This window comes from Phocoena phocoena, chromosome 18, assembly GCF_963924675.1.
Source record: "Phocoena phocoena chromosome 18, mPhoPho1.1, whole genome shotgun sequence".
Lineage (NCBI taxonomy): Eukaryota > Metazoa > Chordata > Mammalia > Artiodactyla > Phocoenidae > Phocoena > Phocoena phocoena.
In genome coordinates this window covers 6,412,165-6,426,102 of record NC_089236.1, presented here as the reverse complement: position 1 = coordinate 6,426,102, position 13,938 = coordinate 6,412,165, and the positions used below count along the sequence as shown (strand labels likewise).

Sequence of the window (13,938 nt, the reverse complement as noted above, 5' to 3'; positions counted from 1 at the left end):
TTAAGCACACCTGTATGACTCCACTGGGAGGGGACCCTTGGGACCCGGTGTCTGGTTTTCTCTGAACTTCGCCCCGTGAGCTTTCTTCCTTTGACTTTTTACTCTGGATTCTTCCACTTTCACAAACTGTAATGATGAATATAACAATTCTGAGTCCTGTGAGTACTTCTAGGGAAATCATCAAGCCTGAGGGTAGTCTGGACAACCCCAGCAAAATAGGTTTTTGCAAAATAAGCTTATTGCAATTCCTTGTTTTGTGGTAATGAAACACTGCAAACAACCTAAATGCTGAACAAGGGATAAAGAGTCCTACAAATTGGGGTAAATCAATATGAAGTTATTACGACAGGACTAAAAGTTAAATTTTCACGTTTATCATGACATTGGAAAATGCTTAGGATATAATGTTAAGTGGAAAAGCAAGGTACAGAAGTATCTATAAAGCATCAGCTCAATTATGGGGAAAAAAATCCATACCTGTTTAGAAAAAAGAGTGAAAGGAAATATGCCAACATATATTATTAGTAGCTATTCATGGACTGAGATTATGAGATATTTTATTGTTTCATTTTTTTCTATATTCTTCATGCATTTTTCTGGGAGCAAATTATTATCCCATTTTTTACTGAGTTGTTTTTATGTATTTCATTGTAAAAACTGAAACATTTGGAAAAATTCTAACTATAGAAGGAATACAAAACTTAAAAATGAAAGTTCTTTTTCCTAATCACAACTTTTCTCCAATTGGACACCACACTGATAATAGCTATTAACTATTTAAATGATACTTTCCACCTTTTTCCTATAAATATACAAAAAGGTATACGTTAAAAAAAGATTTATTTTCATTTCGGGTTTTGAAAAAATGGGATCATGTTCTGCAGCTTTTCTTGCTTTAACAATGCATTATGGACAGTTTCTGAATAATTCATATCGATCTAGCTCAATCTTTTCAATAACTAAATAAGCGTCTATTGAATGGATGTACATTGTAACCTATTTAAATATGTCCATACTGATGGATATTTAGATTGTTTCTAATTGTTTAGTATTATAATCAGTGTTGCAAAGAATGTTCCTATACATACATCATTGCTGCTTGAGCAAGTATTTTTGTAAAAGAGAGTCCCAGATGTAGAAATACTGGGTTACACGTCAAAGACAGTTACATTTTCATAGATATTAACAAACTGCCCTCCAAAAGACTGTCCCAATTTACATTCCCACTAATGCTACAAGAGTGTTTTCTTGCCATGTTCTTACCAACACCGGCTGTAATAAACCTTTTTATTTTTTCTAATCCGATATGAAAAAGATGGTATCTTATGGAAAAAACTGAACGTATTTAGTCATTAGTGAATTCGAACATCTCTTCATACGTTTATGGCCACTGACCTCTTTGTACTTCTATTGTATAAGTCACCCATTCATATATTTTACCTACTTTTCAAATGAAGTTGTACTTTTTCTATTGATTTTCATAATAACACTTTGTTGAAGCATTTTCATTCAGTTTATCATCCTTCTGACCTCTAGGATGTCCTTTATTGCAGACAATTTAAAATTTGTATGTAGTTAAATCTATCATTTTTTAAAGGTTTCCAGGTTTCACATCATGTTTAGAAAGGCCTTCCCTATTCCAAAATTTTAAAATATTATCCAATTATTTTCCTATCAGAAAAGATATGTTTAAACTATACAATTAAAATTACTGTCCATTATGTTGTTCAATATAATTTTTTTTAATTCAGAGAGTTAAAATTTTACACATTTGTGCTAAAAAATAAGTTTCTCTCTTCTGATAAAGTGGCACACTCTTTTTTTTTTTATCCCCTGATTGTGTTTCTTCTTTTGCCCTTGCAGTCAGGAAGCTCTGAGCCCAGTTTTATCAGGCTCTTCTCTTTTTTATTATTTGGATTTTTATCCTTGTATCTCTATTATTCTGTGCCCTTTACTACATGCTGCCTTGTATCTTTTCTGAAATCAGAAAGTGAAAACATAACACATAAATTAGAAAATGATTAAACAAATAATAAATAGAAAGTGATTAAATAATTTTAAAAGCCTATTATATTTAATTTAAACTTTTTCAGGTCATTTGTTTCTTAATCCATCTTACTGAATTCCTGGTCTGCTAGAATTAACTGGCAGCCAGTTGATAAGATTATAGATCTCTTGCTCTCACTCTAATTATCAGTGTACAAATCTGTTTACCTTATTTTGAGCCCCTCAAGGTTAAGGACTGTTCTAATTATTCTTGAATCCAAGTCACCTGGAATCACCAAGGGAAACAAGCAAAGCATCACAGTTTAGAAATGTTTCCAACAGCATGCCCTTAAAACAAGGGTTGGTGTTACCTAAGTAATTAAAATAACCCAAACACCTCACAGTCCCAAGAAATACAATTATTTGGAATTTAACTGTAATTTGCATGCTTGCCTTCTGCTTTTTAATTAGCCTGATGACAGAACAAGGTGATGTGAAAGCTGATTTGGTAGTAGGAACTAGATTTTATTTAAATGAAAAATTCATAGCAGTGGAACAAATGCAAACCTAAAATTCGGTAATAAAATTTATCTTTTAACCACAATTTTATACTTGTTGTTAAATTAGGTGTTGGAGTGGGATGAAAGTTAGAAGAGAACATCCTGAAATCTATCAAGGGAGCTTTCTGCTTCATTTTCCCAATCCATGCCTTCCCCTGATGACTGCGTGTCACAGGGGTCACAGCCATAGTCTACACAGTGGCTGGTCTGGGGTCCTCCGTCTAGTAAAGGGTGGTGCTTAATCCTCGTTCTAAAACACCCTTGGGACATCCTTGGCAGTCCAATGCCTTCCAATGCAGGGGGTGCAGGTTCAATCCCCGGTCGGAGGGCTAAGATCCCACATGTCTCACGGCCAAAAAACCAAAACATAGAAAACAGAAGCAATATTGTAACAAATTCAATAAAGGCTTTAAAAATGGTCCACATCCAAAAAATAAATCTTAAAAAACAAAACCCTAGCACCTCCTCCTTATGTCAATGATGGGAAAATATCTAAGAAGTTTTATGTCTTTGGAAAAGTCGAACACAGAGCCTTAGGGTGTCATTGAAATAGGCTTCCGAGCAGACCTCGAGTAAGGCTCGGGAGCTCTGTCCACTGCCTGTCTCACCCAGTCCACCAGAGTCTGGGGCTGCCCCCTCTTCCCCCCACTCCCACCCCTGCGGACCCTGGAGAAGGAGGCTGCAAGTAACAGAGCAAGGCTGGCAGAGCTCACAGTTACAGAGAGGAAAAACTGGGGGAGAGAGAGAAGGAAAAGAGAGACGTGACTGGGGGCAGCTGCCAACTGTTTCTACCAGGCGGGGCCTGTGGAATTTGCCATCAGAGCCTAAGAAGCTGACCTCGGGGCAGTTGCATAAGGGATGTGAAACAGGTGGGAGTCTCCGAGCATCTGCTGGAGCCTGTTCTAGGACACGGGGAAAGGCAGGACTCTCACTTGTCCTCAGGAACTGGTCTATTGCTTCATTATGTAACAACCTGCCCAAGTCACAAGTACTTTCTGAGCACTCGGCATGGAAACTGGTAACATCATGGTGACCCTTTCTCTGCCGGGAACATCCCTTACCCCCCATGAAGGTGCAATCCCTCCTCACACAGTATCATTCCTTCCCCTCTCTTCCCTCTGGTTAAACACCTATTTTTCGCGGCATCACCAACCAAATTCTAACCAAGACGTCTCAAGGAGAGCCTGGCCTGAGGCAAGGAATCCTGTGTACCATTTCTGTTTACCACCATCCCCAGTTCACACATGTGAAATCTAATGGTAATGGGGGACCACAGATGGAATTCTTATACTCCACAGCTGGATGTTTATATTATTGTGGAAAAAGCACAGGACACATACACAACCTATGTGATTTCCTGATGCCACCACATGACTCGGGGCAAGTCATTTCACCTCTGAATCTTGATTTCCCATCTGCAAAATAATACTTTCCTTGTCCACCACTCTAGGTTTTTGTGAGGACCAAATCATATTTAGCACATTAAAGTGTTTTATAAAGTAATACAAAGTGGAAGAGAATTCTTGTTATCAGGATCACATGGCTTTCCAAAATCCTCTACAGAGCAGAAGTATTTGAAAAAATAATGAAATGTTTATGGTCTTAAACGCCGTTGCTGCCTTGCCCTCTATTCTTCACACCTGAAATACCTTATTTCCATTTAGCTCTACCTCCACTAAAACAGCTAAAACAGCCACTCTCTCTGCACAGTTTTCAATGGAACACTTTAAACATGTACTGAAGCAGAGAGACTAGTCTAATTAACTATGTATTCTATCACCCAACTTCAACAACAAGCAATACCCATGTTTCATCTTCTGTAACATGTTGACTCCACGTGCCACCATCCTGGGTTATTCTGAAGCAAATCCCAGAAAGCGTATCACTTCATATTTGTGCGTTTCTAAAAGACGGCTTTTTAAGAAAACACACCCACAGGGAGGGATAAATGAGGAGTTCGGGATTAGCATACACACACTACTATATATAAAACAGGCAACCAACAAGGACCTACTGTATAGCACAGGGAACTCTACTCAGTATTTTGTAATAACCTCTAAAGGAAAAGAATCTGAAAAAGAATAGAATATATGTATATGTACAAATGAATCACTTTGCTGTACACCTGAAATTAACACAACATTGTAAAGCAACTAGACTTCGATTAAACAGAAACAAAAACATAACCACAAATACTACCATCATACTCAGAATAATAGTTTCTTAATGTCATCTAAGAGCCAATGTTGGTTCACATTTCCTCAGTTATCTTTAAAAAAAATTTTTTTTGGTGTGTATGTTTGAATTGGGATACAAAACAAGATCCGTACTTTGCAACTGGATGATAAGTCTAAGTTTTTTTATAATCTACAGGTTCCCCCTCTATATCCTTTGTCCCCCTCCCAGAATGTTTGTTTATCTGCCTTTTTTTTTGGCAATTTTTGTTGTTGTTTCTACTGTTGAGTAAGTTGGATGGTTTGTTTTATAGAGTTTTTCAGTCTGGTTGGTTGATTTTATTCCCATGGTGTTATTTAATATGCTTCTTTGTCCTTTCTACTTCTAGTAAATTAGTAAATCTAAAGGCTAGGGCAGATTCATTTTTCCCCCAAGACTAATTCACATGTAATGTTGTGTATCAGTTTAGTTCGAAACGTCTGGTTTTCCCTTTCCATTGATGATCATTGCCTTTACCTACTGATTCACTAAAGCTTTGAAAAGGTGATATTCTATCATACCTTATTTATTAACTAGAATGCTTTTAAACACTAAAAGAGAACTTTCCCCTCACCAACTATTTGGTTATCATGAGATACAGACTGAATAGGAGAAGTGGCTAAAATATTTTATTCTTTTCTTTCTTTACCAAATTTCAAAAACAGTTTCTTAGCATCAACCAAAGTGACTAGTTTTTATTTTATTTTGGATCATTATGACCTCATGGATACACATATATTTTCATTTGATGAATATTATTCTACTGCAATTATGAATCTTACTAATAATTCAATCCCTTCCTTCCTTCCTTCCTTCCTCCCTCCCTCCCTCCCTCCTTCCTTCCTTCCTTCCTTCCTCTCCCTGCCTCCCTCCCTCCCTCTCCCCTCCTTCCCTCCCTCTCTCCGTCTCTCTCTCTTTCTTCCAGTAGGAGCTTATTCAGTCTGACTCTTGAGTTGATAGAATCCTAGTAGTCTTTGAATTCCTCTTGGCTGTCTGTTCTGGGGTCTACAGTTCCTGCCCTAAACCTGGAACCAGCCATTTCTTCAAAGACCCTTATCTCCTGTTAATGCAAAATGTATTGAGAGATCAGTCTGGGCACTGGGGGTACTCTATGCTATTGGTCTAGTCACTGTTTATAACTTTTCAGTAGACAGAGCTGGCAATACTTTTTTTTTTTGCGGTACACGGGCCTCTCACTGTTGTGGCCTCTCACCGTTGTGGAGTACAGGCTCCGGACGCGCAGGCCCAGCGGCCATGGCTCAGGGGCCCAGCCGCTCTGCGGCATGGGGAATCTTCCCGGACCGGGGCACAAACCCGTGTCCCCTGCATCAGCAGGCAGACTCCCAACCACTGCGCCACCAGGGAAGCCCGGCAATACTGTTTAATGATAAATTTCAGATAAGTTCATACTTTATCCCATAATGCCCATATCCTATTTTTCCCATAATACACACATTCAGAATAACAGCAGATTTGGAATCGCAACAGCCACGCTACCACCAATAATGTAATTACTAAAAACAGTTTAAGATTTTTTTTGCAACTCTTTTTGAACACAGAGTACATATTATTAGGGCGGAACAACCAAATTACTCTTTTAAAGTCACCTGGAATAAGTCTTCTTATTCCATGGATGTATGACAATCCATTCAGCTGGTCCCCTATGGATGGACAGCTGAGTTGTTTCAGTATTTTGCCATTTCAAATAGCACTGCAATGAATCACTTTGTGCATTCTGCTTTTGCCAGTCTACCTTTGGGAAAGATTTCTGGAGGTGGGACTGCTAAGTCAAAGAAAAAATGCACATGTGATTTTATTATTAGATATTGCCCATTTCCTTTCATAGGAGTTGAGCTATTTTATATTCCAGCCAGTACACGTACGAGAATGCCTCTTTTCCTGCAGATTCACGACAGTGTATGTTTTCAAACATCTGGATGTTTGCCCATCTCACAGGTAAGATACTATAGTCTATTGCAGTTTTACTTTATGTTTTTCTTATTATGAGCGACGCTGATTATCTTTTCATATGGCTAGGAGCTACGCGCATTTCTTTTTCTAAGAACTGTCTGTTCAAATTCCTAGTCCATTTTTCTGTAACAGTGGTTTCACAAGTGTGACCTCTAGACCAGCAGGATCTGAGGCGCCACCTGGGAATCATTAGAAGTGCAAATTCTCAGGCCCCACCTCAGACCTACTAATGAGATGCTAGGATGAGGCCCAGTAATCAGTGTTTTAACAACAACTTTAGGGGATTCTGATGCACTGAAATTTGACAAACACTGGTCTACAGGATTGATTCAACAACTGTATTTTAACTCAGTGCAGGCTTGTCTAGTTATTTTCTATTTAAACCAAGGCCAAACTGTTAAACTGGAACCAAGAGTCAAAGGCCGTGTGACATTCATTCATTGATTCGTTGATGTATCCAACCATTAACAAATAGATGCTAAATAGCCACTGCGTGTCAGTCACTGGGGACACTGCAGCAGCGGGGATACTGCACTCAATAAAATGGACAAGTCACTCCCCAGGAGCTTTTCCTCCACTGAGGAAGAGCAAAACCAAACAAGTCAATTTAAGTCTTACCAAAGGGGATTACAAGGTGGTACTCCATTGAAGGGCAAGTGGTCAGGGAAATGCAAATTTAAAATAACACTTCCACCAAATGGACAAAAAAATTTTTAAATGCTATCTATTCTTAGCAGGGATATGGGTGGAAAGGTGAAGCACTGCAGCCTCTTTGAAAAGGAATCTAATCATATCTATTAATGCATCAAACACAGCCATCCCACTGCTGGGGATCAATACTGTAGGAAGAATGCCACCAAGGACACGTACTGCAGCATTGTTTATAGCAGCAAACACCAGTTACAAAGTGAATGTCCACCAGTGGGGGAATGGTTCAATAGATCATGGTATATCCACACCAGGCAGCCATTGAAAAATGAGCCGTACACTGACTTGAGGGCAGCTCTATGACATACTCTGAGTAAGGAAAGTAACATGTAGAAAAATGGGTACAATCCAATCTTACTTTTAGGAACTCACGCAAGCCCATCTGCGTGTATATGTATATGCACTGGACATAAGTGCAAGAGCACAGAAGAATAACCTGGAGCAATGAATGGCCACACGGGTGAGCCATCTACTGTGCATTCAGGCTCAACATCCAAGCTTCCTTCCTCTTAGTGTGTCTTCCTACAGCGCGGAAGATGGAAAGCTAAGCCACATGCTTGGCGGGTTGCTTGGACATCCCGCGGGCAAACGTGCACGCTTGCGATCTGGGAGGAGGAGGCGGGGCGGGGGCCGCACCGGGCTGCTGACCAGCACCTTCATTTGTCACACCTTTGCGTCAGCTGAACTCCCTGTGTCCCTCACTAGCTTCCTGGGTGTGGAGACGCAGGGCTCGGGGCGTCGGCTTTGCTGGTCTGGATAGAGCAGACACGGCGTGAGCTCGGGAGCAAGGCTTTCTGCGGTAGCCGCTGATCCCTGCATTACAGCATGGGTGGTGCGGGCCTGGGACCAGCAGGGGGATGGAGCCCCTGAATCCCTGTAGAGGCAGCAGTTGCCCCCAGGGATCAGGGACCCACTCCCGGGGGCACAGTCTGCAGCTCACTCCTACTGGCCTTCCAGTGATTTCACCAGCGCCTGCTTCCCTGAACCAAATTTGCCTAAAACAGCTTGATCCTTTTTTCTTTGCAATGAAAACTGTGTGGTCTGATGGGTTACCAGTCACAGAGAGGAGTGAGAGGGAGTTGTGAGAATTTAAACATAGGAATATATGGAAGTGCCTTGAAAATTGTGGTAGTATTATTATTGTTAATTTTAAATGCCATCTGAAACTCATCTGTCATCCCATCTAAACAACTGATTTACCCAAGGACTTGCAAAAGACTTTAGTGCAGAAGAGGCTCTCCACTGCGGAGCTTCTCCACAGCGCAAGTCTTACCCGCCGGTGTGGTCGTGGATTTTGGCGCCGGAAGCAAACTCCTGCGAGGTGTTGTCACACTGGAGGATGCTGGAGGGGCCACCCGGGCAGCCCCTTTGGGTGTGTCTTTGGAAGGCAGAGCTGCCTTCAGAGCCGGCTGGTCTTCAGTCCCAAAGGTTGAACCTGTGGAAGCATACAAGTTCATGAAAAATGGATGGACCCCCTTGCCGTGTGCCACTGCCGACCATCCTACCGCTGCCACCTGCTTTAGAACTTGACCCGACTCCTAGTGAGTGGCCTTGAAAACCATTTCTCTGGGACCAGATGTGGAAAACAGCTCCCTTTTGCCACCGCAGGGAAGTCTGTCATTCAAATCCCCATGCCAGGGGCTCCACAAAAGCCAAGAGCAGCCTCACTTCTCTGAAGATTTTACACGTGTGCTCATGCACACACAATTTGCTTGTGTGGATGTGTAGTTGCAGACGCATATGGTAAGCATTTATGTTGTGACTCACAGAGGATGAGCAACAGTGAGAAACAGTGTGAGTGACCCAGGGGAGACGAGAGTAGGAATGCACATGTGCACCAGTGGTCCAGGAAGTGTATTCGGTGCTCCCTGAAACCCAGCTGATTTTACCTTGAGAAGAAGAGGCTTGGGATGAAGGTAGATGGGTGAGAATATGGAGACAGAGAATCCCTTTGAAACTCATGAAGCTTTTCGTCTGAAAAGCTGAGGCCTCATCAAACTAAGAGGACCTTGCATTAGAGTCCAGTCTACTGCAAAGGCAGGTATTTATTCATCATTTCAGTTTCCTATTCAACACAGAACAGGCTCTGCGTCTATAGGACAGCTTGTTTACAATGGACTGCTCTGAAGATAGGGCATCCTGGGATTTGTGTCAGATTTAAATGCCCGGAATGGCCGTGGCCTAATCTTTTCCTCTATATCTTTTCAAACCTATTATGGTTTATACATTTGTAATCTCTTAAAGACAATGACACCACCATCTATTCCTATTAAAGGGTAAATCTTCTAAATGTACCTTTGGGTACAGCTGCAAGGACTAATCTACTAAATTAAACAGAGAGCCTGAATACACTGAGATTACCGCTTGTTGGGGATAAAACTATCCAGTTAGGAACATGACCATCTACTGTGGAAAACAGGCAATGACAGCTGGAAGAAGTATACAGAATTTTAGTGAAAGATTAAATTGTTTTGTTTTCATCATTTTAAAAGGATAGTCATAACATTCTATTTAGATAGGGCCTGCATCAAAATGATAACATTATTAAGTGGCTTTAGTGTTAAAATACTCAGGAGTTTTATTCAACCCCTTAGAGTAAGAGATGGCTGCTCTCCTCCCTCTGAAAGTCTGTTTAAAATGGGTAAGATTTGTTTGGTTTCTAAAGAAAAGTGTACTTAGGAAGGAAAACTAAAGAACGTGTGATTTCCTAACAGAGAACCTATGCCCTATAGTTCTTTGAAGGTCTCGTGCAAGGTTTTAAATAGTTTTAAACAGGGCTAGGAGAATGCATTTGATAAACACAAACAGAATAAAAATGATGAAACTCCACTGAAAGGATGTACACTGTATCCTGAATTTCAGATTAAAAAGCAAGCACAGGGGCTTCCCTGGTGGCGCAGTGGTTGAGAGTCCGCCTGCCGATGCAGGGGACATGGGTTCGTACCCCGGTCCGGGAGGATCCCACATGCCGTGGAACGGCTGGGCCCTTGAGCCATGGCCGCTGAGCCTGCGCTCTGCAGTGGGAGAGGCCACAGCAGTGAGAGGCCCACGTACCGCAAAAAAAAAAAAAAAAAAAGCAAGCACAGGACAGCCATATGCAGAAAAATGAAACGACCGCTATCTCACACAGTGCACAGAAATTAACTCAAAATGGATTAGAGACTTGAATGTAAGACCTGAAACCATAAAACTCCTAGAAGAAAACATAGGCAGTACACTCTTTGACATTGGTCTTAGCAGTATCTTTCTAGATGTGTCTCTTCAGGCAAAGGAAGCAAAAGCAAACATAAACAAGCGGGATTATAGAAAACTAAAAAGCTTCTGTATAGCAAAGGAAACCATCGACAAAATCAGGGGACAACCTGCCAAATGGGAGGAGATGTTTGCAAATAATATATCTGATAATGGGTTAACATCCAAAATATATAAAGAACTCACACAACTTAACAAAAACCCAAACAACCATATTAAAGAAAGGGCAGAGGAGCTAAATTGACATTTTTCCAAATAAGACATACAGATGGCCAACAGGCACATGAAAAGATGTCCAACATCACTAAATTATTAGGGAAATGCAAATTAAAACCACGAGACATCACCTCACAACTGTCAGAATGGCTGTTATCAATAAGACAAGAGGTAACAAGTGTTGGGGAGGAAGTGGAGAAAAGGGGGCCGTCAGGCACCGTTGGTGGGACCGGAAATCGAGGCAGCTACTACGGAAGATAGTATGGAGGTTCCTCAAAAAATTAATGATAGAGCTACCATTTGATCCAGCAACTCCACTTCTGGGTATTTGTCCAAAGAAAACAAAAACACTAATCCAAAAAGATACCCGCACCCCCATGTTCACTGTAGCACTATTCACAATAACCAAGATATGGAAACAACCTAAATGCCCATCAGTGGATGAATGGACAAAGAAGATGTGCTACATAAACACATACCTACACACACACCATGTAATACTACCCAGCCATAAAAAAGATTAAATCTTGCCATTTGAGACAACATGGATATACCTCAAGGGGATTACGCTAAGTGAAATAAGTCAAACGAAGAATAATACTGTATGATTTCACTCATATGTGAAATTATAAAAAGCAAATACCCCCCAAGCCAAAATAAATGAAAAAACTAAACCAAGCAAACACACAGATACGGAGAACAGCGGTTCCCATAGGAGAGGGCTCCGGGTTGGGGGCTGGCGGCAGGAGGGCGAAATGGGTAAAAGGGATCAACCGTATGGTAATGGATGGAAATGAAAATTTTGGTGGTGAGCATATTGTAGGGTATACAGAGGTAGAAATATAATGGTGCACACATGAAACCTATATGTTATAAATCAATGTTACCTCAACAGACAAATAAAGTAAGCACGTGTTTGACTGAAACCTCATCAAGAAAAGGGACACCGGGCACCTGCAGAACAGTGAGTCTTAGCTTCTGAATCACAGCACAGGCTCACCAGTCCCATCCTAGGACTCAGAGAATCTCTGAGGGTTGTAGGACATTTTGAGGGGGGATGGCAATGGCTTGACCACTAGAAATATTTCACATGGAATTATCTAATGTTCAGCCTCCTGCTGACATACTGCCAAAATAATCTATTCACTGAAATGTGTAGTGGAAGTTGAATTGAACATAAAATCTTCCACACAGAGCCTTTTATTTACCTATTAAAGTTTCTTAAGAAGGGGAATATTTTGTATCATTTGTGGAGTTCAAATGCCCTTTTATCAAATGCTCTTGTGCCTGGCATTATTCTCTTACATGAAATTTATAATTCAGTGAACATGTCAATTTGGAGATCCGGCTGCTCTCCAGGCTGGGAAGTAATTCATCTGTTTGAAGTAGGAAGCATCAAGGAAGCTCTGTACTCCCCTCTGAGAGAGGTCTTGAATTACCAAAAAGTAAAACAAAACAAAATAATACAATACAATAAAATAAAATTGAACCCTGCTCTTGTCCCTTATTGTGGGAGACAGCTTGGCAGTGAACAGTACCCCTCATTGAAAACCAGCTTAAGTCAGCCAGTACTTAAAGACACATGATTCAGTAAATGACAAGTACTCTGAATTTGGAAACGGCTGCTGAATTCTGTAACTGCTCGGGGACTTCACAACAATGCAGACAACGTCAAACCACTGCATGGTAAGAGGAAAAAACAACCGGAAATAAACCATGCCTGTGTGAGCCAGAAAGATGCTCTGGAGGATACAGCTAGTGAGAGTGGTCCACGCATCTGAAGAGTCATCCCATTCCCAACCACCAGAACCTACTGTGTCCCGAACCATCCACATGATAAATGGTGCAGACTCGGGGGAAAGACAACCAGGCCTCCTCTCCCTCCCACCCCCTGCTCCTCGTTTCTTCATCTGCAAGAGACGATAACGATAACTGACTCCACAGAGCTGCTGTGAGAGTTAAAAGAGCTAATGCAAGTGGATTTTTAAAAAGGTGATGCAAGAGTTAGTTAAAAAAAAAACACAAACATTTAGAGTGGTGTCTGGTGCATGGTATGCTCTTATGTGTTAGTTATGAACACTTACAGGCTAGCAACACAGCAAATGAGCTTTTCATAGGAACTTGGAAAGTATTCAAGGATTAATATCAGATGTCACATCATCATCACCAAAGTATGAAGGGATTCCTCTGCTCATATTAACCAAAGGACTACAGCGTCCTGCTTCACTGCTGGATAGGGGCCATCTTTTGTAGATATCCAAATCATCATATCATTGACTTGCTATTTGGAAAGTAAGATCTCCTTCATTAGAGTGAGAATTTGCAAGGCCTATATTCTGCATGGTTATAGAATTCAGCTGGGTCCACTTCTATACATAAACCTGATCTCTCTACCTTTTTCTCTTCAAACTGTCAGGACAACGATGCTTGTTCAGCACCAAATCCTAGGAGAAAACCAGCTTCTTACTCTTCCTCCAGGAACAGCTCCTACGGTTCATTCCCCACATGCCTGAACACCCTGAGCTGATCAATTGAGTCTTTCAAATTTTCACTGGCGGTCCAGTGGTTAGGACTGGTATTCAAGTGGTTGGCGCTTTCACTGCCATGGCCCCGGGTTCAATCCCTGGTCAGGGAACTAAGATCCTGAAAGCCGTGTGGTGCAGAAGAAGAAAAAAACTTCATGAAGTCATGAATTTCAGACCATATTCAAAAACTAATTAAAGGGCTTCCCTGGTGGCACAGTGGTTGAGAGTCCGCCTGCCGATGCAGGGGACACGGGTTCGTGCCCCGGTCCGGGAAGATCCCACATGCCGCGGAGCGGCTGGGCCCGTGAGCCATGGCCGCTGAGCCTGCGCGTTCGGAGCCTGTGCTCCGCAACGGGAGAGGCCACAACAGTGAGAGGCCCGCATACCGCAAAAAACAAACAAACAAAAAACTAATTAAAAATGAATCAAAGACATAAATGGAAGGACTGAAATTATAAAACTCTTAGAAGAAAACTTAGATTATGGTTTCTCAGATATGACACCTA

General features: G+C 41.3%; 1 protein-coding gene across 3 annotated transcripts in view; it reads right to left on the bottom strand.

The window, feature by feature from the left end:
• Positions 1–13,938, bottom strand: part of MTUS2 (microtubule associated scaffold protein 2) — a 342,336-nt gene that overhangs the window by 151,760 nt on the left and 176,638 nt on the right. For all 3 annotated transcript variants that reach the window (XM_065896120.1, XM_065896121.1, XM_065896122.1), the window contains one exon: positions 8,713–8,874. In XM_065896120.1, the coding sequence (XP_065752192.1) occupies positions 8,713–8,874 (162 nt within the window). The remainder of the gene's footprint in view (positions 1–8,712; positions 8,875–13,938) is intronic.